Source organism: Triturus cristatus, chromosome 1_2, assembly GCF_964204655.1.
Source record: "Triturus cristatus chromosome 1_2, aTriCri1.1, whole genome shotgun sequence".
NCBI classification, from domain to species: Eukaryota; Metazoa; Chordata; class Amphibia; order Caudata; family Salamandridae; genus Triturus; species Triturus cristatus.
Window position 1 is genome coordinate 1183905538 of NC_140580.1, and position 23367 is coordinate 1183928904.

Sequence of the window (23367 nt, forward strand, 5' to 3'; positions counted from 1 at the left end):
TTTCACCTCCCCGCAGGCACTCACACATCAGTAAATTAGCCTGCCAATGCTTGAGGTTTTTTGTGGGGATGGGGTGTCATACAGATCCTACCAGGGTGGTCTGTCCAGCAACAGGCCACTTTCTGTATTTAGTGTTCCCTGCTGCAGCGGCAGGCAATGTCCTGATGTTAGTGCTTCCACTGCCATAGAGAGAAAACACGTTAGCCAGGAAAGTAGTACCATGTGGTCTTCCATTTTATGGTGACCCGATTGGCATTACCTTTGCTTCTTAGAAACAGACACCCAGATTGGGATTTTGTTTCTGAGAAACAGAATATCAGTGGGCCTTATGCATAGTGAGCTTTCTCACAGCATGTAGGGGTCATTGATTAATCCTCAGGCTCGATACTGCTGTTGACGCGCTTGATGGTTCTGGACAAAAACAATATGTGTGGGAAGAGCCACCTTACAGTGGCTGGGCCTTCCGATCCATAGACCGGGCAGCCCTCTAGTATCGGACAAACCCTTTGTGTGTCAGTACACTTTGGAAGAGTGCAGAGTTAAAAAACCATATCTTTCACAGATTGACCAGCCTCCATGGTAAACCAAGCACACCTGGCAGCCTCTTCAGATTCTTTCAAGCCAGATATTGTGCTGGTTCTGCTTGGAAAAATGTGAAATTGGTGTCAGTGGTGGAGTTTCAACCATTTCCCATCTACCCATTTTCAGCCAAGCAAGGGATATTCCAGAAAGTGTGGTAAATATTTGAAAGGCATCAATGCCGGCAAGCCAGAGGTGCAGCTGAGTACATGTTCTAAAGAAAATATGATTGTGTTTCCCCAAAGTGTAAGAGGATTCCCGTGAGGCAAAGTCTCGAGACGTACCAAACTTTGTTTAGTGTATAAAGAGGAACTCATGACATAACCCTTTGGAGCTTAACTGGAGTACAACGGACCCCACCAAGACCCTGGAGATTACAAAGAACTAATGATCAACCTCTGTGACTCCAGGGTGCTTAGATTGAGGTTACAAGCTTTCCAGGGTGTCTGCAGAAGGTCTGCAGGCTATATCAAATCTTGCGAGCCACAGCTCAACCCTGCCGGCCTCTAGTGTAACCCAGAATGAACAGAGCATGACCCAGCTCAGATGCATGCAAGTGTTTATGGGTGCAGCTCTGGGTAATTGTTTTTTTGTTTTTTGTCCTCATCTCACCTATAAACAACTTGCAGATCTTATCCGGCCGTTATTTTCTATCGGGGCACCCTCCGGCCGCCTGCACTTGTTCAGTTTATCCGACCAATCCCCTTTTTTATCCGGGATTTAGGTGTTAATCATAGGATCAGGTTCCTTATTAACATTGTGCTTCAGGATATTCTCAGCTCTCTACCCATTTTTACAAATGGTAATCAGTGATTGGGGGAGCTAGTACTGGTTCCGATTGTTTCGAGTCGGGCCATTGCTAGTGCAGATTTTAACCTATCTTCGGTTTACGGGGGGGGGGGGGGTCTTTCCATGTAAGACATATTTCCCTGCGGGCCAGCAATATCAGACACAACAGTAAACATCTTTGAGGCTGTTCCAAACATGCAATGGACAGCCGATCATTAGCAAAAAAGACTAAAGATGTATTCAGAGCGATATCAGTTTCAAAGGTCCTACATAGATACTTACACACCCCTGTCCAATATACTTCCAATTTAGAACACTCGTAGAAGATGTGTATATCGTTGGCTTTAGGGATCGAACACCTGGGCCATTTCGGTTCAGGAGTAGGTGCAAATTTCGAGATTTTTTCCGGGGTATAGTAAATTCGATTGGTATCAAAAAAGTGATTTTTCTTCAAGCTGGCTGATTTAATATACTTATACAGCAGATTTAAAGAGGGTACCAAAAGACACTTTATATCCGCTTCAAAGGCGGAGTCATTCCATACTGACGCCTGCTGTGGAATATCCGCATCATCTGCATTTATCAAAAACCTGTACCAAATTGAAATTTCCTTCTTCAGCTGTTGAGTGGTTTTAAGCATGGCCTCCACCTCCCCGTTACCACTGAAATTTTTCTTTTCCATTTCAAACCAGGATTTTAATTGTATAAACTTAAATTTTGATAGCCCCAGGCCTAGTCTTACTTTTAATAACTCCCAGGGATGTATGCCATTTTCATCCCCCAAATCCGACCAGACTCCCGCTCTTTTTATAGGGACAGCCAAACTATCCTGAAGACAGAGTAGAGTCCCAGGGGAATCCCATATCGGAGCCTGATCGGAATAATAGCCTATGCCACATCTGGTACGGATGTTATACCAAACTTCCAGAGCGTTTTTAAGGACCTTTAGCCTTACTCTTTTAAAAAACTTTGGTGAACCAAACCTATAGAGAAACCCGGCCACAGCCCCCCTCCTTCAATAGTGACCAACTCCCTTAGCAGTTTACCCCAAGCACTTGCTGATGGTTCGATCAGAAGCATCCCGATAGCTTTAAATTGAAAAGCAGCCAAATACCAACGAATATCGGGAAGGGCCAATCCCCCTTTGGCTAAACGGCGCCTCAGTTTTTTCCACGATAGCCTCACACCCTTCTCCCCCCCAAATAAAGCTCCCTATTTTGCTTTGAGCTTTGGAAATAGAATGCTGGGGGAACCTCAGAGGACCCGCATTAAACAGGTATGTTAGCTTTGGGAAAATGATCATTTTTACTAGATTCACCTTCCCAAAGATGGATGTGTTTATGGGTGCAGCTCTGGGTATTTGTGTGTATGTTACAGTTTAGAGCTGGTGGTGTCTGCTTCAGGCCTCAACTGTAACCCAGAAAAGCCAGAGCGTGCTTCGGCTCAGGTGCATGGATGTGTTTATGGGTGCAGCTCTGGGTATTTGTGTGTGTGTTACAGTTTAGTGCTGGTGGTGTGTGCCTCAGGCTTTTAGTGTAACCCAGAATGGACGGAGCATGACCCAGAAAAGCCAGAGCGTGATTCGGCTCAGGTGCATGGATGTGTTTATGGGTGCAGCTCTGGGTATTTGTGTGTGTGTTACAGTTTAGAGCTGGTGGTGTCTGCTTCAGGCATCTCCTGTAACCAGAATGGACAGAGTGTGGCCCGGCTCAGGTGCATGCTTGTGTTTATGGGTGCAGCTCTGGGTATTTGTGTGTGTGTTACAGTTTAGAGCTGGTAGTGTCTGCTTCAGGCCTCAGGCCTCTACTGTAACCCAGAACAGCCAGAGCGTGATTCGGCTCAGGTGCATGCTTGTGTTTATGGGTGCAGCTCTGGGTATTTGTGTGTGTGTTACAGTTTAGAGCTGGTAGTGTCTGCTTCAGGCCTCTACTGTAACCCAGAACAGCCAGAGCGTGATTCGGCTCAGGTGCATGCTTGTGTTTATGGGTGCAGCTCTGGGTATGTGTGTGTGTGTGTTACAGTTTAGAGCTGGTAGTGTCTGCTTCAGGCCTCTCCTGTAACCCATAATGGACAGAGTGTGACCCGGCTCAGGTGCATGCTTGTGTTTATGGGTGCAGCTCTGGATATTTGTGTGTGTGTTACAGTTTAGAGCTGGTAGTGTCTGCTTCAGGCCTCTCCTGTAACCCAGAATGGACAGAGCGTGATTCGTCTCAGGTGCATGCTTGTGTTTATGGGTGCAGCTCTGGGTATTTGTGTGTGTGTTACAGTTTAGAGCTGGTAGTGTCTGCTTCAGGCCTTTACTGTAACCCAGAACAGCCAGAGCGTGATTTGGCTCAGGTGCATACTTGTGTTTATGGGTGCAGCTCTGGGTATTTGTGTGTGTGTGTGTGTGTGTGTTACAGTTTAGAGCTGGTGGTGTCTGCTTCAGGCCTCTACTGTAACCCAGAACAGCCAGAGCGTGATTCGGCTCAGGTGCATGCTTGTGTTTATGGGTGCAGCTCTGGGTATTTGTGTGTGTGTTACAGTTTAGAGCTGGTAGTGTCTGCTTCAGGCCTCTACTGTATCCCAGAACAGCCAGAGCGTGATTCGGCTCAGGTGCATGCTTGTGTTTATGGGTGCAGCTCTGGGTATGTGTGTGTGTGTTACAGTTTAGAGCTGGTAGTGTCTGCTTCAGGCCTCTCCTGTAACCCATAATGGACAGAGTGTGACCCGGCTCAGGTGCATGCTTGTGTTTATGGGTGCAGCTCTGGGTATGTGTGTGTGTGTTACAGTTTAGAGCTGGTAGTGTCTGCTTCAGGCCTCTCCTGTAACCCAGAATGGACAGAGCGTGATTCGTCTCAGGTGCATGCTTGTGTTTATGGGTGCAGCTCTGGGTATTTGTGTGTGTGTTACAGTTTAGAGCTGGTAGTGTCTGCTTCAGGCCTTTACTGTAACCCAGAACAGCCAGAGCGTGATTTGGCTCAGGTGCATACTTGTGTTTATGGGTGCAGCTCTGGGTATTTGTGTGTGTGTGTGTTACAGTTTAGAGCTGGTGGTGTCTGCTTCAGGCCTCTACTGTAACCCAGAACAGCCAGAGCGTGATTCGGCTCAGGTGCATGCTTGTGTTTATGGGTGCAGCTCTTGGTATTTGTGTGTGTGTTACAGTTTAGAGCTGGTAGTGTCTGCTTCAGGCCTCTACTGTAACCCAGAACAGCCAGAGCGTGATTCGGCTCAGGTGCATGGATGTGTTTATGGGTGTAGCTCTGGGTATTTGTGTGTGTGTTACAGTTTAGAGCTGGTGGTGTCTGCTTCAGACCTCTACTGTAACCCAGAACGTACAGAGCGTGACTCTGCTCAGGTGCATGGATGTGTTTATGGGTGTAGCTCTGGATATTTGTGTGTGTGTTGCAGTTTAGAGCTGGTAGTATCTGCTTCAGTCTTCTACTGTAATCCAGAATAGACACAGCGTGACTCGGCTCAGTGGCAATGATGTGTTTATGGGTGCCGCTCTGGGTATTTGTGTGTGTTACAGTCTAGAGCTGGTAATGTCTGCATCTGAAAGAGACAATTAGTTATGCATTTCTCACCTTAGAATTACCCCCAGGCGTCAGACTGGATCTGGAGAATTTTTCTTCAGCAGTATCCCTACATGTCGGTAGGTGGCGTCTGTTGACTCCGCGTTCGTCGTTGGCATTGTGGTCGCCTGAATGACATCGCGGTATCTACTTAGACCCTGCTTTTTCCACGCCAGCCAGCGCAGATCCGGAGAGAGCGGTACCTCGAGTCACTTTTTGACTCTATTTTTGCCACTTTTTGTCGACGTCTTTTGAGTCATCACGGCTCCTGGTGCACAGGGATGTCATCTCGGCAGACCAGCTTCAAGCCTTGTGGCTCCTGCCACACGCTGATGCGGGTGACGGACCCACATCTTGTGTGCCTCTGGTGCCTGGAGCGCGGCCACAACCTGAAGTCGTGCTCCGACTGCCGGGCCATGGCCCCGAAGCCTTTCCAGGAGCGGTCTCGAAAGCTTCTGGAGGCCCGGCATTCTGCTCCAGTCGAGAGGGAGTTCGTGGGACCGGTCGCGGAGCCATCACCACCATTCCTCATCGAAGTCTGCGGGTGAGTTGAAGCACAAAAAGAAGGCGAAGAAGTGCCTTTGTTCTTCGCGTTCTCCTGTCCATCAGGCGACGCGGGATGCAGATGGTATTCGTCCGGCTCCGCCCACGGAGCCTGTTGGGTTAACTCCGAGCCTCTCTCCCTTTCCGGGTGCCAGAGCGACCCCTGCCCAACTTCGTATTTTTTATGAATCCCTCCATTCTTTTTTTTGGTCAGCCCCATAAGGCCCGCAGACTCGGCTGGGAGCTCTATGCCTTCTCTGGCGCCAAATCCATTGGCGACATCACCGCCCCCTCCTATGCCGGTTGCGTCTCCCAGCTGACATCGACCCCGGCCTCCCCCTCAATGTGGACAAGGAGCCGGACCGACATTGCCTGATGTCGGGACCGGTGCCGACCAGTACTTTTGACCCATGTTCCCCCCCTGGTGTTCCCTATCGCCCTGAGTGGCTGCCAGAGGAGGGTGAGGAGGACTGGGACAGGTCTATGGACCCTCTGGCAGACCAGTTCGAAGAACCGGACTGGAGAGAGGAGTTGGGTGAGGACAGTGGTCTGGACACTTCCCCAGACCTTGGCATGCTTCCTCCCCCTACCGTGGCTATGGAGGAGACAGCATCATATGCAGTGGTGTTGCGTAGGGTGGCAGAGGCCTTAAACATCAAGCTTTCTACGGTGGCAGTCAGGACTAACCTCCTGACTGAGGTGCTTCAACCGGCGGTGGCCTCTTCGGAGCTCCTGCTGCCGTTCAGTGAAGCCCTCACGGACATCCTTTTAGGCACTTGGTCCAAGCCCAACACAGGGGCTCCTGTGGACAGGATGATTACCCGACGCCACCGCCTAGACAACCTCATTTTCCTCTTCCAACACCCTACCCCTGAGAGCGTGGTGGTCCAAGCCTCGACTCCCAAGGGCGCATTCCCTACTGCACCACCTGATAGCGAATCCAAGAAGTTGGACCATCTTGGGAAGAAAATGTTTTCTTCCTCTAGCTTAGGACTGCGGTCGGTGAACACCACATGTCTCTTGGGCCGTTACTCCCACTCTGTGTGGGACACGGTCGCACAGGTGCCGCCACAGTGCCCAGAGGAGGCCAGGGCCATGCTCTCCCATGCAGTGGCCGAAGGGAGAGACGCAGCAAAGTTCGCCATTCGATGTGGGCTGGACACCACCAACTGGCTAGGCAGGGTGATTTCAACGTCAGTAGCCCTTAGACGCTACGCCTGGCTGAGGTCCACTGGCATTTTGGACATGTGCTTTGATGGCTGTCGCCTGTTTGGCGACAAAGCAGACAATGCGCTTGAGCGCTTTAAGGACTCCAGGGGCAACGGCCAGATCCTTGGGCCTCGCTTCCACATCTCTCCCCGCGCAGTCTGCTTTTCGCCCCTTTCGTGGCTACGTATGTAGTGCCCCGCCATGTTCCACCCAGAGCCACAGGCCTGCGCCAGCTGTCCAGCCTCTGCGCGGCCGGGGACGTGGGACCCACCTTTGTGGGTCTGGGAGCCAGCGAGCGGGCCAGTCCAGCAGCACCCCCTCTGCAGCAGCCTTCAAACCCTCCTAGTCCGACCTATCTGAAAGAAACACGTTAGTTAGATTCCTCACCTTAGAATATCCTCAGGCGTCAGGCTGGATCCGGAAAGATTTTTGTAGCAATACCCCTTGCGTGTCGGTAGGCGTCGTCTGTGGCTCCGCATCCGTCGTCGGCGTCGTGCGCCGGAATGACGTCGTCGGAGTACTTAGACGCCGCCCTCGCGCGCTGACGTCAGTTCTTCTTTTTTCCGCACCAGTAAGCGCCGATCCGGGAAGAGCTTACCCCTAGTCATTTTTTGACTAACTTTTTTGACTTCTTTTGGTCTATCGACTCGACTCTGGGGCCGGTAGGATGCCTGGTTTTAAGGCCTGTGACGCCAGTCATCGCCTGATGTCAGTGACGGATCACCATCGCCGGTGCCTTTATTGCCTGGGGGCCGACCATGACGCGGAGTCGTGCCTCGATTGCCAGGCCTTGACGTCGAAAGCTAGGCGGGAGCGGTCCCGTAAGCTTCTCGAGCTTCGGCACTCTGCTCCGCGCCGCTCTCGGTCCCGGTCCAGGAGGAGGTCCAAGGACCGATCGCGGTGCCGCAGCCATCGTCATCGCTCGTCGGGGTCTTCGGGTAAGTCGAAGCACTCCAAGAAGTCCAAGAGACGACATCGCTCTTCGGACTCCCCTTGCCGGTCGCGCGACTCAGCTGAGGGTCAGGGTGGTCCCACCCCCGCGGCTCCGTCGGAGCTGCAGGAGCCGCGTCCGTCCCCATACCCGCCGGTCCCTGGGACTCCGGCGGAGGTCAGTGCCTTTCCCTCAGCCATGAGGGGCCTGGCTCCGCCGTCGACGCCTGTAGGCGTGCCTTCGGGCCCCGCAGGTTCGACTGGGTGACCTCGCGTGCCGGCGGCTCCGGCCCCGGCGCCTTCGGCGGCTCCGGCCCCGACACCGCAGGTCCCCGAGGGATCCAGGCCTGGATCTCGGTCGGCGCCGGTCGATCTCACGACGCCCCTCTGCCGGCGCGACACCGGTTCCACCTCCGGCGCCGTCTCCGGACGATGCCGTTCCCCAGTTCAGCCCCTGTCCGGACCCGACGCCGGTACGGCGCCGTCCGGCGCCGCACCCGACGTCGATGGATGACCATTTCATCTACCGTCCGGCTCCGATCGTTCCTCCTGTTTATCAGGAATCGGATGATGGGGGCGACTGGGAGGGGTCTGAGGACCCTATGGCCCTCCAGGGTCAACTTGCACAGGACTGGGCAGACGAACTGGGGGATGCCAGTGGTCTGGACACTTCGCCGGACGCTGGCTTCATCTCTCCTCCGACTGTGGCCTCAGAAGAGGGTGCAGCTTTTTCAGTGGTGCTGCGCAAGGCAGCCGAAGCCCTAGGGCTGGAGTTGCCTGCTGTGGCCATGAGGACTAACGTCCTCACAGAGGTCCTTCAACCAACAGCAAGCTCCACTGAGCCTCTGCTGCAGTTTAATGAGGCCCTCATAGACGTTCTGCAGGGCACTTGGTCCAAGCCCACCACAGTTCCTCCTGTGGAACGGAACGTTGCCCAGCGCCACCGCCCTGCTCCGGGCGACCCCAGTTTCCTCTCCCAACACCCCACCGCCGAGAGTCTGGTTACCCAGGCCTCAACCTCCCAATCCTCCTTCCCGTCTGCTCCTCCGGATCGGGAATCCAAGAGGTTGGAACAGTTTGGCGGGAAATTTTTCTCGTCCCTGAGTTTGGGGCTGCAGTCTTTAAATACCGCTTGCCTTTTGGACTGTTATTCCCACTCTCTGTGGGATACGGTGGAGTTCGTGCTGCCCTTGTGCCCGGTGGAGGCCCGGGCACGACTCACTCAAGCACTTGCTGACGGTCGAGATGCAGCACGGCACGCCATACCGTGTGGACTTGAAACCACGGACTCGCTGGGTCGGGCGATTTCCACCACGGCGGCGCTTCGGCGTCACGCCTGGCTGAGGTCCACGTCATTTTCAGGGGATGTCCAGAGTTCCCTCATGGACATGTCCTTTGATGGCACTCGCCTTTTTGGTGAGAAGGCGGACAGTGCGCTGGCTCGGTTCAAGGACTCCCGGGCCACGGCCAAGTCCTTGGGTCTTTCGGCCCCACGGCCGCAAACTTCCACCTTTCGTGGCCAAGGAAGGGGCGCCTCCTCACGTCCGCCCAGCCACCGGCCGCAGAACCAACCTGCACGCGGACGAGGATTCCGCCGAGGCGGTACTGGAGGTCAACGTGCCGGTCAGTCCACATCCACCCCGGCAGCATCCGCCTCAAAGCCCTCCTAGTCCGAGCTTTCAGGCCCATTCAACGCCAGTGGGCGGCAGAGTTCGCCATCACCTGCTCCAATGGCGCTCCATCACATCGGACAGGTGGGTGCTGCAAATCGTCCAAAGGGGCTACTCCCTCCCCTTCGAGACGACCCCTCCAGCCATGCCACCGCTGAACCACCGTATGTCGGGGGATCATTTGCATCTTATATGAGAGGAAGTTTCGGCCCTCTTGGCCAAAGAGGCCGTCAAGCGCGTTCCTGGTCCAGAAGTAGGTTGTGGTTGTTATTCCCACTACTTTCTGGTTCCCAAGAAGGGCAAAGGGGGCCTACGCCCGATCTTGGACCTCAGGCGCGTGAACTCCTTCCTCCGGAAGGACCGGTTCAAGATGCTCACTTTAGCTCAGGTTCTGGCTGCCCTAGACCCTGGAGACTGGATGGTAGCGTTGGACTTGCAGGACGCTTATTTCCACATCCCCATCCTGCCGGCCCACCGGCGTTACCTGCGGTTCACGGTGGGTCAGGAGCACTTTCAGTTCACCGTGCTCCCCTTCGGCCTCACCAGTGCCCCTCGGGTGTTCACGAAAGTGATGGCGGTGGTCGCAGCTCATCTGCGCCGATCAGGGGTTCCAGTCTTCCCCTATCTCGACGACTGGCTGTTGAAGGCGGGCTCGCCCCAGCAAGTCGTCTCCCACCTCCAGACTACGGCCGACCTCCTGCACTCGCTGGGGTTCTCCATGAATGTGCAGAAGTCGCACCTGAGTCCCTCCCAAAAGCTCCTTTTCATTGGGGCGGTTCTCGATTCGGCGCAGTTCCGGGTCTATCCGCCGGAACAGCGGGTCCGGGACATTCAGGCCCTGATTTCCATCTTCCGGCCTCTGTCCTGGGTTTCGGTCAGGTTGGTGCTGCGGCTTCTGGTGCTGATGGCCTCCTGCATCCTGTTGGTACCTCACGCCAGGTGGCGGATGCGGGCTCTGCAGTGGGACCTGAAGTTTCAGTGGGCCCAGCATCGAGGCAACCTGTCCGACCATGTCTTGATCTTGGAGGGCACTGCGAACCAGCTGCAGTGGTGGCTCACGAATCGCGATTGGGTCAGCGGCAGATCCCTCTCCCTACCCCAACCGGAGCATGTCGTAGTGACGGATGCGTCCCTCCTGGGATGGGGGGGCCACATGGGGGAGGCGGAGATCAGAGGACTCTGGTCTCCGGCGGAGACTTGGCTCCATATCAACCTCTTGGAGCTGAGGGCGATCCGACTTGCACTAAAAGCCTTCCTTCCCTCTGTCCGGGGAAGTGTCGTGCAGGTGTTCACGGACAACACCACCGCCATGTGGTATTGCAACAAACAGGGCGGGGTGGGGTCATGGACCCTTTGTCAGGAGGCTCTGCGCCTCTGGACATGGCTGGAACATCAGGGCATCACCCTGGTGGTTCAACATCTGGCGGGCTCTCTGAACGCCAGAGCAGATGAACTCAGCCCCCGGTGCATGATGGATCACGAATGGCGTCTGAACTCGGACGTGGCGCAAGGTCTCTTTCTGCAGTGGGGAGAGCCTTGGTTAGATCTATTCGCCACCGAAGAGAACGTGCAATGTCAGTTCTCAGCACTCGCTCGGAGACGCTTTTCGTCGCGAGTGGAGTTGTGGTCTGTTGTACGCCTTTCCGCCTATACCACTTCTGCCCAGAGTGTTAAAGAAGATCAGGTGCGACCGGGCCCAAGTCATCTTGGTGGCTCCGGATTGGGCATGAAGGTACTGGTATCCCGAGCTACTCAGTATGTCCATCGATCCCCCGATACGACTGCCTCTTCAGGAGGACCTTCTGTCGCAGCAGCAGGTGACGGTCCTCCACCCGAACCTGTCCAGCCTCCACCTCCGTGCGTGGAGATTGAGCGGCGGCAGTTGATGCCATTTGACTTGCCTCCTGAAGTCTGTGATGTCATTCTGGCAGCCAGGCGTCCCTCCACAAAGACGGTATACGCCTGCCGGTGGAACAAATTTGTGGCATGGTGCACAGCAAAGGCTGTGGATCCCCTTTCTGCCCCTCTTTCTGAGGTTCTCCTCTTTCTTCTTTCTTTGGCCCAGCAGGGCTCTGCTCTGGGCACCTTGAAGGGTTATCTTGCTGCAATCTCTGCTTTCTTAAGGCTTCCTGATCAGCCTTCTCTTTTCAAGTCCCCTGTTGTCTCACGTTTTCTTAAGGGCATTACTCATATGTTCCCTCCTGTTCCATTCGTAATGCCTCAGTGGGACTTGAACCTTGTTCTCACTTTTCTGATGTGCACTCCCTTTGAGCCCCTTCACAACTGTCCAATTCGTCTACTGACTCTGAAAACTGCCTTCCTGGTGGCTATCACCTCCGCTAGGCGGGTGAGTGAGCTCCAGGCTCTGTCAGCTAAGCCTCCCTTCCTTTCGGTTCATCCGGATAAGGTTATCCTCCGGACACGTCCTTCTTTTCATCCTAAAGTCGTGACTCCCTTTCACATCGGGCAATCTGTCACGCTGCCCACCTTCTTTCCGCCTCCGCATCCTTCAAAAGATGGAGAGGCTCCACCGTCTGGACCCAAAACGTGCGCTGTCCTTTTATATGGACCGCACAAAACAGTTCCGGGTGGACGACCAACTTTTTGTTGGATATGTAGGTGCTAAGAAGGGTAAAGCTGTGCGCAAGCGGACCATCTCGCGATGGGTCTCGCGATGGGTCGTGTTGTGTATTAAACTCTGCTATTCCTTGGCGAAAAAGGTCCCTCCTGTTGGGCTGAGAGCCCATTCCACCCGGGCCACAGCGGCGACAACTGCCCTGGGATGGGGAGTCCCCTTGCAGTCAAGCACTATTGCCTGGACAGCCAAGTCCGGAGAGATGGCCACTTTGGCCGTTCTGTTCTCCAGGACTTTCTGGTGTGATCTTGGTTCGCAATCCCACCTCCGGGGTTGGTATTGCTGGGGTATCTATTCTAAGGTGAGGAATCTAACTAACGTGTTTCTTTCAGATGAACAAGTTACTTACCTTCGGGAACGATGTATCTGTAGTTAGTTAGATTCCTCACCGACCCACCCAGCCTCCCCGTTCTGCGAACCGACATCTAGGGTTAAGGTTCTCCCTTTCAGGGCCCTAGATTTTTTGGCACCAGTGTCGGTCTCTTGCATGGCTCAGCGTCCCTGGTGTGGAAAGCTATGTATAAGAACTGACGTCAGCGCGTGAGGGCGGCGTCTAAGTACTCCGACGTCATTCCGGTGCACGATGCCGACGACTGACGCGGAGCCGCAGACAACGCCTACCGACGCGCAAGGGGGATTGCTACAAAAATCTTTCCGGATCCAGCCTGACGCCTGGGGATATTCTAAGGTGAGGAATCTAACTAATGTTTCTTACAGATACATCGTTACCGAAGGTAAGTAACTTGTTCTTCAGGACCACCAATCTCCAGTGGGCGGCAGGATTCGCCATCACCTCCCCCACTGGCTCAACATCACGTTGTACAGGTGGGTTTTGCAGATAGTCCGAAGGGGTTGCTCCCTCGCCTTCGAAACTACCCCTCCATCCATGCCACCTCAATTCCATCGCATGTCGGAGGATCACCTGGCCCTTCTCCAACTGGAAGTTACGGCTCTCATGGCCAAGGGAGCCTTTGAGCGAGTTCCTGCCCCAGAAGTAGGTTGTGGTTGTTATTCCCACTACTTTCTGGTGCCCAAGAAGGACAAGGGCCTGCGTTCTATCTTGGATCTCAGGAACGTCAACCGCTTCCTCCGGAAGGAGAAGTTCAAAATATTGACACTGGCTCAGGTCCTATCTGCCCTCGACCCTGGAGACTGGATGATAGCGTTGGACTTGCAGGACGCTTATTTTCACATCCCCGTCCTGCCGGCCCATCGGCGTTACCTATGGTTCACAGTAGGCCACAAGCACTTTCAGTTTACCGTTCTCCCCTTTGGCCTTACCAGCGCCCCTTGGGTGTTCACGAAGGTGATGGCGGTGGTCGCAGTTCATCTGCGCAGATCAGGGGTTCCAGTCTTTCCCTATCTCAACGACTGGCTGTTGAAGGTGGGCTCGCCCCAGGCTGTCATCTCCCACCTCCAGACTAGAGCTGACCTCCTGCATTCGCTGGTGTTCACCATCAAAGTGCCAAAGTCACACCTGATTCCCTCTCAGAAGCTCCTTTTCATCGGAGCGGTTCTGGAAACAGCGCAGTTTTGGGCTTATCCTCCCGAGCAGCGAGTCCGGGATATTTGGGCTATGATTCCGATCTTTCAACCTCTATCCCGGGTTTCGGTCAGAATGACCCTGAGGCTACTGGGCCTCATGGCCTGCATCCTGCTGGTGGACTATGCCAGATGGCATATGCGGGCTTTGCAGTGAGACCTGAAGTTCCAGTGGGCACAGCATCAGGGGAATCTTTCCGATTGCATCCAGATCTCGGAGGGCACTGCACATCAATTGCAGTGGTGGCTAACAAACCAGGATTGGGTCAGCGGCAGGTCCCTCTCCCTTCCCTAGCCAGAGTTCACAGTGGTGACAGATGCATCACTTCTGGGGTGGGGCGGCCACATGGGAGAGGCGGAGATCAGAGGCCTCTGGTCTCCGGCGGAGTCCGGGCTCCACATCAGACTTCTGGAGCTTCGGGCTATCCGTCTTGCACTGAAGGCATCCCTTCTTTCTGTCAAAGGGAGAGTAGTGCAGGTGTTCACGGACAACACCACAGCCATGTGGTATTGCAACAAGCAGGGCGGGGTGGGGTTGTGGACTATTTGTCAGGAGGCACTTCATCTCGTGAAGTGGCTGGAACATCAGGGGATGTCCCTGGTGGTTCAACACCTGGCAGGTTCTCTGAACGCCAGGGCGGACGAACTCCGCCGTCGGTGCATGATGGAGCACGAATGGCGTCTTCACTCGGAGGTGGTGTAAGGTCTCTTTCAACGGTGATGAGAGCCTTGGTTAGATCTATTCACCATCGAAGAGAACGTGCAATGTCAGCAGTTCTGCATGTTGAAATTTCCAATGCGTCACTCGCTCGTCTACGCTTTTCGTCTCGAGTTGACTTGCGGTCTTCTATACGCTTTTCCGCCTATACCACTTCTACCCATATTGCTGAAGAAGATCAAGTGAGAATGGGCCCCAAGTCATTCTTGTGGCCCCGGACTGGGCACGAAGAGTCTGATGTCCCGAGCTCTTGCACATGGCCATCGATCCTTTGATCAGACTGCCCCTCCGGGAGGATCTTCTGTCGCAGCAGCAGGGGACTGTCCTCCACCCGAACCAGTCCAGCCTCCACCTCCTTGTGTGGAGATTGAGGGTGACAGTTGACAGCTTTCGACTTTCCTCTGTAACTTTATCTTGGCAGCCAGGAGTCCCTCCATCAAAACGGTATACGACTATAGATGGAACAAGTTTGTGGCATGGTGCGCAGCAAAGGCTGTGGATCCCCTTTCTGCTCCCCTTTCAGAGGTTATCCTCTTCATTCTTTCTCTGGTCCAGCAGGGCTCTGCTCTGGGCACTCTAAAAGGCTATCGGCCATTTCGGCCTTTCTTTGACTTCCTGATCAACCTTCTCTTTTCAAGTCCCCTATTGTAAATCGCTTCCTTAAGTGCATTATTCACTTGTTTCCTCCAATTCCTTTCGTAATGCCCCAGTGGGACTTGAACCTAGTTCTGACTTACCTTATGTGCGCCCCGTTTGAGCCGCTACATAACTGTTCTCTTAGACTTCTGACACCTAAAACTGCCTTTCTGGTCGCCATCACAACTTCTCGCAGGGTGTGTGAGCTTCAGGCCCTTTCTTCCAAACCTCCTTTCCTGGCTGTTCATCTGAACAAGGTTGTCCTTCACACTAGGCCTTCTTTCCTTCACATAGGACAGACCATCACTTTGCCCACCTTCTTTCTGCCCCCGCACCCTTCTAAAGAGGAGGAGAGGCTCCACTGTCTGGATCCAAATCGTGCACTTTTATTCTATCTGGATCCCATAAAACAATACCGGGTGGATGACCAGCTCTTTGTTGGCTATGTGGGCACCAAGAAAGGTAGTGCCATCCTAAAACCAACCATCTCTCGATGGGTCATTCTTTGCATCAAGATCTGCTATTCCTTAGCGAAAAAAGGAATCGCCAGTGGAGTTGCATGCCCGTTCCACCTGGGCGATGGCAGCTACTACTACTTTGGGATGTGGTGTCCCCCTTCATGACATCTGCAAGGCAGCTATGTGGGCTTGATTGCACACATTTACCAAACACTACTGCCTGGACAGCCAAGTCCAGAGAGACGGCTTCTTTGGTCGTTCAGTTCTCCAGGACTATCTGGCGTGAACTCGGTTCGCAGACCCACCTCCGGGGTTGGTATTGCTGGGGTATCTATTCTAAGGTGAGGAATCCATAACTAATTGTCTTTCAGATGACCAAGGTACTTACCTTTGGGAACGATATATCTGTAAGAGGCATAGATTAGTTATGGATTTCTCACTGCCCCACCCGTCCTCCCCATTCTGCGAACTTACTTCTAGGGTAAGGGACTTCCCTTCAGGGCCCTAGTTTTTGTGCACCAGTAGTCAGTGTCTTGCATGGCTCTGCGCTTCTGGCGTGGAATGTCGTGTAAAGAACTGATGTCAGCCTGCAGAAGCGGCGTCTAAGTAGATACCGCATCGTCATTCCAGCGACCACGACGCCAACAACGAACGTGGAGTCGACTGACGCCGCCTAATGACGCGCAGGGATACTGCTGAAGAAAAATTCTCAGGATCCAATCTGATGCCTGGGGGTAATTCTAAGGTGAAGAGTCCATAACTAATCTATGTTTCTTACAGATATATCGTTACCGAAGGTAAGTGTTCGAGGCATGTGGGCTGCCGAATTCATATCCGTGCATAGATCGCAGCCTAGTGTTGGGTCCGGATGATTGCACATTGTTGTCCTGGAAGAGTCTTTGAAGTATCATGAGATAGGTGGCTCCTCCCCTGGACTACAGTGCGCATGGGCATCCTCTCCATCCTCAGATTGTTTTTTTCCGCCATTGGGTTCGGATGTGCTTATCTTAGCTCAAGTTAGGAAAACTTTATTTAAGGCCAAAAGCCTTTAGATATCATCGGTATCGTTTGTGTTCGGTATCGATAGCTTATTATACTTGTTTTCGAACGTATTCCCCTTTATCGGATCGAGATGGAATCGAGGACTCCCTTCCAAAGATGCCCTCTATGTCACGCAAAATATCCACACGTCGATGTCCATCCGGTGTGTAACAAATGTTTATCACCGGATCATGATGAGACCAAATGTATGGCCTGCGCCCGGTTCCGGTCGAAGAAGCGGCTCGACTGGAGGCCAAGAAATCGGCACCTAACCCGGTTAACATATTCAGTACCGAGGACGAAGAAGCCGAGAGCGTCGAAGAGGTAGACCACTCCGACGACGTTGAAGAGCAGGATGTTCAAGACCAATCGGACCCTGCTTCAGAGCATTACTCCCAATATGACGACGAAGATGAGGAGATCTTCCGGGAAGAAGACGTCGTCGACGAGGTAGGAGACGACGAGGAGGCCCTTGGGGCCGAGGAAGATAGCTCAGGCGAGGAGCTAGGCCAATCCGTCGATGCGGAGGCCGAGGGAGATAGTCTTGATAAGGCTCAGGTCGAGGGATCGCCTGCGGGCCTTACCCAAGATCGGTCGGATCGTTCTACAGCCCCGCACAAAGGCCCGGCTTCGAACATTTCAAAAGAGCCAGAAATATCAAAAAAGACTGGAGTCGATTCCGTGAAATCGAAACCAAAACCTGCACCGGTCAAATCGAAACCGAAAGTGCAACTGGTTCAGGTCGGATCGAAGGCATCGAAACCTTCCAATCCGTCGACCCTAAAGAAGGACATCGGAGCAGACAAACCAAGGAAGGACTTCGGCACCGAGAAACAAAAGAAGGCCCTCGGTCCCGAGAAGCCGCAGAGGCCTATGGCACCGAAGGTTGGGGCACCAAAGACCAAGGTCAAGATGGTCGATCCGACTACATCAACACCGAGGAGTGCTGAGCAGATCGAAGCCCCGAAGACAGGAAGGAAACCGGAGACCGCGTCGAGGCCTGTCTCCAAAGAGCCTGTCGGATCGAAAGCACCGTCGACATTCACGTTGCAACTGGTGTCGGAGTCCCTAAAGCGCATCAGGGAACGAGACACTCTCGAACCGAAAACGGGTCCCGAACCGAAGAAGGTCGCCAAGGCTCACTCGGCGCCCGCACCGATCAAGTTCGGATTGCCACCACCGGCGACACCTAAGATGTTCGAACTTAGGAAGAGTATCGAACAACCACAAACAGTGTTGACAGGAAGGACAGATGTCGAAGACTCACAGGACCAGTTTATCAATGTAGACACTGGTAGACTGTTGTTCCGCAAGCGGAAAATTGTCCCAGAAAAGACTTTGGAATCATACAAAATTCCACTGAAAAATAAAATAGCGTCGGGTTCGACACCAGTGCTTGTGGAACCTTACCAAACATATCATCAGGAACCACAATCCTTTTCTCCCGCACACTCGGAGGCGGATGCAGGAGAGGGCTATAATGAGGATACCACTTATCCTGGGGATATTGACCCTGATGAACAACAGCCAGACCAGGATCAAGCATGGGGAGACCCTAATGACCCAGGAGACCCACAAAATGCTCCTGACACTCATATTTATAATATAAAAACATCTCCCACTGAAGATACTGCTGCTTTTAACGCCCTCATTGAAAGAGCGGCGGCCAATCACGGAGTGGAACTTCATTCTGACTCGGTGGAAGAGGATTTCTTGGTGGACACGTTCTCAACATCAGAAAGAACAGTCAAGACTCTACCAATGCTAAAAGGGGTTATTAAACATGCTAAGGACATCTTTAAGGAGACAACCAGAGCACGGGTATTGAATCCAAGAATAGAAAAAAAATACAAACCAGCACCAGGGGACCCAATGTACATTAAGGGTTAATTGCCGTTGGACTCGATGGTAGTTTCTAATGCTCGCAAAAGAGCTAACTCGCAAACTACCGGTGATGCTCCTCCTCCAGACAAGGAGTCCAAAGTGCTAGAAACATCGGGAAAAAGGATAGCAGCACAAGCAGCAAACATCTGGCGCATTGCCAACACTCAGGCACTCCTGGCCAGATACGACAGGTCACACTACGATACCCTAGAAAATCTAATAGAACACCTACCAGATGACTACAAAGATGGAGCGGAGCTCCTCATCAGAGAGGGAAAACTCATTAAAAATGCGTCCATCAAATGCGCACTAGATGCAGCTGACACTGCAGCAATGGCAATCAACACTAGTGTGATGTTGAGGAGGCACGCATGGTTGAGAATATCAGGTTTCAAACCTGAAATTCAAACTAATATCTTGAATCAACCAGTCAACCCAGACTTTTTATTTGGCCCCGAGGTTGATACTACACTAGAAAAGATTAAAAAGGACACTGAAACTGCAAAATCTATGGGGGCTCTACAGTCGCAGCAGTTTCGGAGTGGCTCCTTTCGTCGCCCCGGGAATAGAGGAGCAGCTAGAGGTCAGGGGTCCCAGCAGCAATACAATAAAGGAGGTACCCAGAGTACCTATAATAAGACCAATAGGGGTGGATATCGTGGATCCAGCACCAAAGGCAGAGGACGAGGAAACAACAACACCAGGTCCTCCGCCAATAACAAACAGTGACGTCTTGTCACTGCCCCCCGACCACATAACACCAGTCGGGGGGAGACTCCAACAGTTCCTGCCAGTCTGGAGATCCATCACCACAGACAGGTGGGTCAGAAAAATTGTCCAGTACGGTTATTGACTGGAATTAACATCCAATCCACCCAACATACCACCAAGACACCGTCCTATGTCCGCAGAGCACTTGACATTATTGCAGCAGGAAGTACTAAGTATGCTGCAGAAAGGAGCCATAGAGCTCGTGCCTGTAGAACAACGTGGGTCAGGGGTGTACTCTCTGTACTTCCTAATCCCAAAAAAGGACGGGTCTTTGAGACCTATACTGGACCTAAGACCTCTCAACCAATACATTCTGTCGGAGCATTTTCATATGCTCACCCTCCAGCAGGTTCTGCTGTTACTCAGTCAGGGAGACTTCCTAGCAACACTAGATTTGAAAGATGCGTATTTCCACATACCCATGCACCCATCACACAGAAAATATCTCAGGTTCACTATTCAGGATCAACATTATCAGTTCAAAGTCCTCCCTTTTGGAGTAACAGTGCCCAGGGTCTTTACCAAGTGCCTAGCGACAGTGGCTGCACACTTACGGAGACAGCACATTCACGTCTTCCCTTACCTGGACGACTGGCTTATTCAGGCAAAGTCAGCCCAGCAGTGTGCCAGCCACATATCCCACGCCATTCACCTTCTTCACAGTCTGGGATTCTCACTGAATTATCCAAAATCACATCTTCAACCCGCCCACGTATGGCAGTACCTGGGCGCGACCATAGACACTCTGGCAGCCACTGCTCAGCCAAATTTAGTGAGGATCAACAGCATGCAACTGCTGATAACAAAGTTCAGACCTCAACACTCCCTTCCAGCGCGAGTGTTCATGCAGTTGATAGGCATGATGGTCTCCTGCATCTTCATAGTCCCGCACGCGAGACTACATATGCGCCCGCTTCAAGAGTGCTTGGCACGTCAATGGAATCAGACTCAAGGACAGTTGAAAGACCTAGTGTTGGTGAGCGGTCGGGCATACAACTCTCTGCATTGGTGGAATCCACAAAACCTTTGCAAGGGCCGACCGTTCCAAGAGCCTGTTCCACAAATAATACTGACAGCGGACGCGTCTCTCCAGGGATGGGTAGCTCATGTACTCAATTACACAGTGCAGGGACTATGGACAACACAGCAAAAGAAGATGCACATCAACCTTCTGGAACTGATGGCAATCTTCCTGGCAATGAAGGCATTCAAAGTACACTTGTGCAACAAAGTCGTGTTGATCCGGACGGACAACATGACTGCCATGTACTACATACAGAAACAGGGAGGAACACACTCTCCACAGTTGTCTCATCTGGCTCAGAGCATGTGGAAGTGGGCCATTCAGAGGAACATGTTCCTCATGGCGGAACACCTCCCGGGCAAGGACAACCAGATGGCGGATCTGCTCAGCAGACACAGCCACCAAATGCACGAGTGGGAGCTACATCCGTCAGTACTCCAACCGTACTTCCAGCAGTGGGGTCATCCAGAGATAGACCTATTCGCCACAAGGGAGAACGCAAAATGCCAAAGCTTTGACGCCAGGTTTCCCCATCCACAGTCGCAGGGCAATGCGATATGGATGAACTGGTCAGGCAGATTTGCGTACGCTTTTCCCCCAGCGCCATTAATACCGCTAGTGGCACGCAAACTAAGGCAACACTCGATAACACTCATCCTGGTTGCGCCAACGTGGGCACGTCAGCCATGGTACACCACGTTTCTAGAACTTTCCGTGGTACCGCATCAAAGACTGCGGCTAACACCCAAACTTTTAACGCAGAACCATGGCGAAATTCAGCACCCAGATCCGCATCAGCTAAACCTGGCGATCTGGCTCCTGAAGTCTTAGAGTTTGGCTACCTGAACCTGCCTCCAGAATGTATGAATATCATCAAGGAGGCCAGGAAACCCACGACCAGAGCTTGCTATGCGGCTAAATGGAAAAGATTTGTCATTTACTGTAAAAACAATGACATTAATCCGCTGGATGCATCCATTCAGAACATCATCTGTTACCTGTTACACTCATACCGGTGCAATCTGGCATACAGCTCCATACGTATACATCTAACCGCAATAGCAGCCTATCTTCAGAACAGGCAGCACCTCTCTTTATTCAGAGTGCCTGCCATCAAAGCCTTCTTAGAGGGACTCAAAAGAGTGATTCCTCCAAGACACTCACCGGCACCAGTGTGGAACCTAAATGTGGTCCTCACCAGATTGATGGGTCCACCTTTTGAACCTCTACATTCATGTGAGATTCAATTCCTCACCTGGAAAGTAGCTTTCTTAGTGGCAATCACTTTGTTGAGAAGAGTTAGTGAACTCCAGGCACTAACCATTCAAGAGCCATTCATACAGGTTCACGCAAACAGGGTCGTACTACGTACCAACCCCACATTCATGCCTAAAGTGATATCGCAGTTCCACATGAATCAGACTATTGAACTGCCTGTTATCTTTCCAAATCCAGAAAATGTCGCAGAGAGAATGCTCCATACACTAGATGTAAAGAGGGCCCTCATGTACTATATAGACAGAACAAAGGATTTTAGGAAAACAAAACAATTGTTCGTTGCCTTTTCTCCACAAGACAAGGGCAACGCCATTTCCAAAGCAGGGATAGCCAGATGGACCGTTACATGTATTCAGATTTGCTATAAAAAAGCTAAACGCACATTAACGATTCCTCCAAGAGCCCACTCAACACGAAAGTTAGGGGCGTCCATGGCTTTTCTAGGGAACATTCCTTTAGAGGACATATGTAGAGCAGCCACATGGTCCACTATACATACATTTACTAAACACTACTGTGTAGATGTACATTCAAAACAGCAGGCAGCTGTAGGACAGGCTGTTCTCAAGACCCTTTTTCAGACTGCTGCAGCTGGCACAGGTAGCCGCCGCTAATGGAGGGACTGCTATGTAATCTATGCGCAGATATGAATTCAGCAGCCCACATGCCTCGAACCGAATATGCTACTTACCAGTATGCATCTGTTCTTGGCATGTAGGGCTGCTGACATTCATATCGCCCACCCTCCTCCCCGGCGCCTGTGGCGGCTGCAGCACTCAGACTTACTGTATAGCATGGTCATCACTTACTGTATCTACTCCATCACTGCCACAATGGCGAAAAACAATCTGGAGAGGATGCCCATGCGCACTGTAGTCCAGGGGAGGAGCCACCTATCTCGTGATACTTCAAAGACTCTTCCAGGACAACAATGTGCAATCATCCGGACCCAACACTAGGCGGCGATCTATGCACAGATATGAATGTCAGCAGCCCTACATGCCAAGAACAGATGCATACTGGTAAGTAGCATATTCGAACTTGTTTTTCAGAGAGCTGCTGTAACCCGGAACAGACAGAGCGTGACCCGGCTCAGGTGTGTGCGTGTGTTTATGGGTGCAGCTTTAGGTATTTGTGTGTTACAGTTTAGAGCTGGTAGTGTCTGCTTCAGGCCTCTCCTCTAGCTCAGAATGGACAGAGCGTGACCCGGCTCAGGCACATGGATGTGTTTATGGGTGCAGCTCTGGGTATTTGTGTGTGTGTGTTACAGTTTAGAGCTGGTGGTGTCTGCTTCAGGCCTGTACTGTAACCAGAAAGTACAGAACGTGAACCAGCTCAGGCGCATGGCTATGTTTATGGGTGCAGCTCTGGGTATTTGTGTGTGTGTTACAGTTTAGAGCTGGTAGTGTCTGCTTCAGGCTTGTAGTGTAACCCAGAATGGACAGAGCATGACTCGGCTCAGGTGCATGGATGTGTTTATGGGTGCAGCTCTGGGTATTTGTGTGTGTGTGTGTTACAGTGTAGAGCTTGTAGTGTCTGTTTCTCCTAAATCAGTCAGTTTTTGTTAGAGAATTGAGTAAGTAGAATGTTTCACAGCTCCGAATGTGCAGTTTTTAGTACATCTCGGATGTTATTATATTTTGTATGGTTACTGAACTGTCCACAAACCTCTTGTTTGTATATTCCTTCTTCAGCAACTGACCAACCACATTCGGGACACCCTGCCTGGGCTACGCAACAAGTTGCAGAGCCAGCTCCTGTCCATTGAGAAGGAGGTGGATGAATACAAAAACTTTCGGCCAGATGACCCTGCACGCAAGACCAAAGCGCTGCTCCAGTAAGGACCTTGCCAATCTTTTGGTGCCTTTTCTCCTGAGCCCTAACATCACTCCCTGCTGCCTCTCCTGGTGCATGTCGCACCTTGATGACCTTTGTAGGTCAATGATACTTCTCATTGTCCTCTCTAATGTCCCTCATTACCTCACCTCGCCTTTTCTCTGCATATGATGCATCTCTCTGGCCAGTGACACCTCTTCATAACATCTTACATGATATACCTTTTTGATTTCTCTCCTGGCACATGATGTCAGTCCGTGCTATGTCTCC

General features: G+C 52.2%; 1 protein-coding gene across 13 annotated transcripts in view; it reads left to right on the forward strand.

The window, feature by feature from the left end:
- The window catches only part of DNM1 (dynamin 1), a 796474-nt gene that overhangs the window by 351957 nt on the left and 421150 nt on the right, over positions 1 to 23367 (forward strand). For all 13 annotated transcript variants that reach the window (XM_085614099.1, XM_085614096.1, XM_085614097.1 and 10 more), the window contains exon 7: positions 22956 to 23098. In XM_085614099.1, the coding sequence (XP_085470225.1) occupies positions 22956 to 23098 (143 nt within the window). The remainder of the gene's footprint in view (positions 1 to 22955; positions 23099 to 23367) is intronic.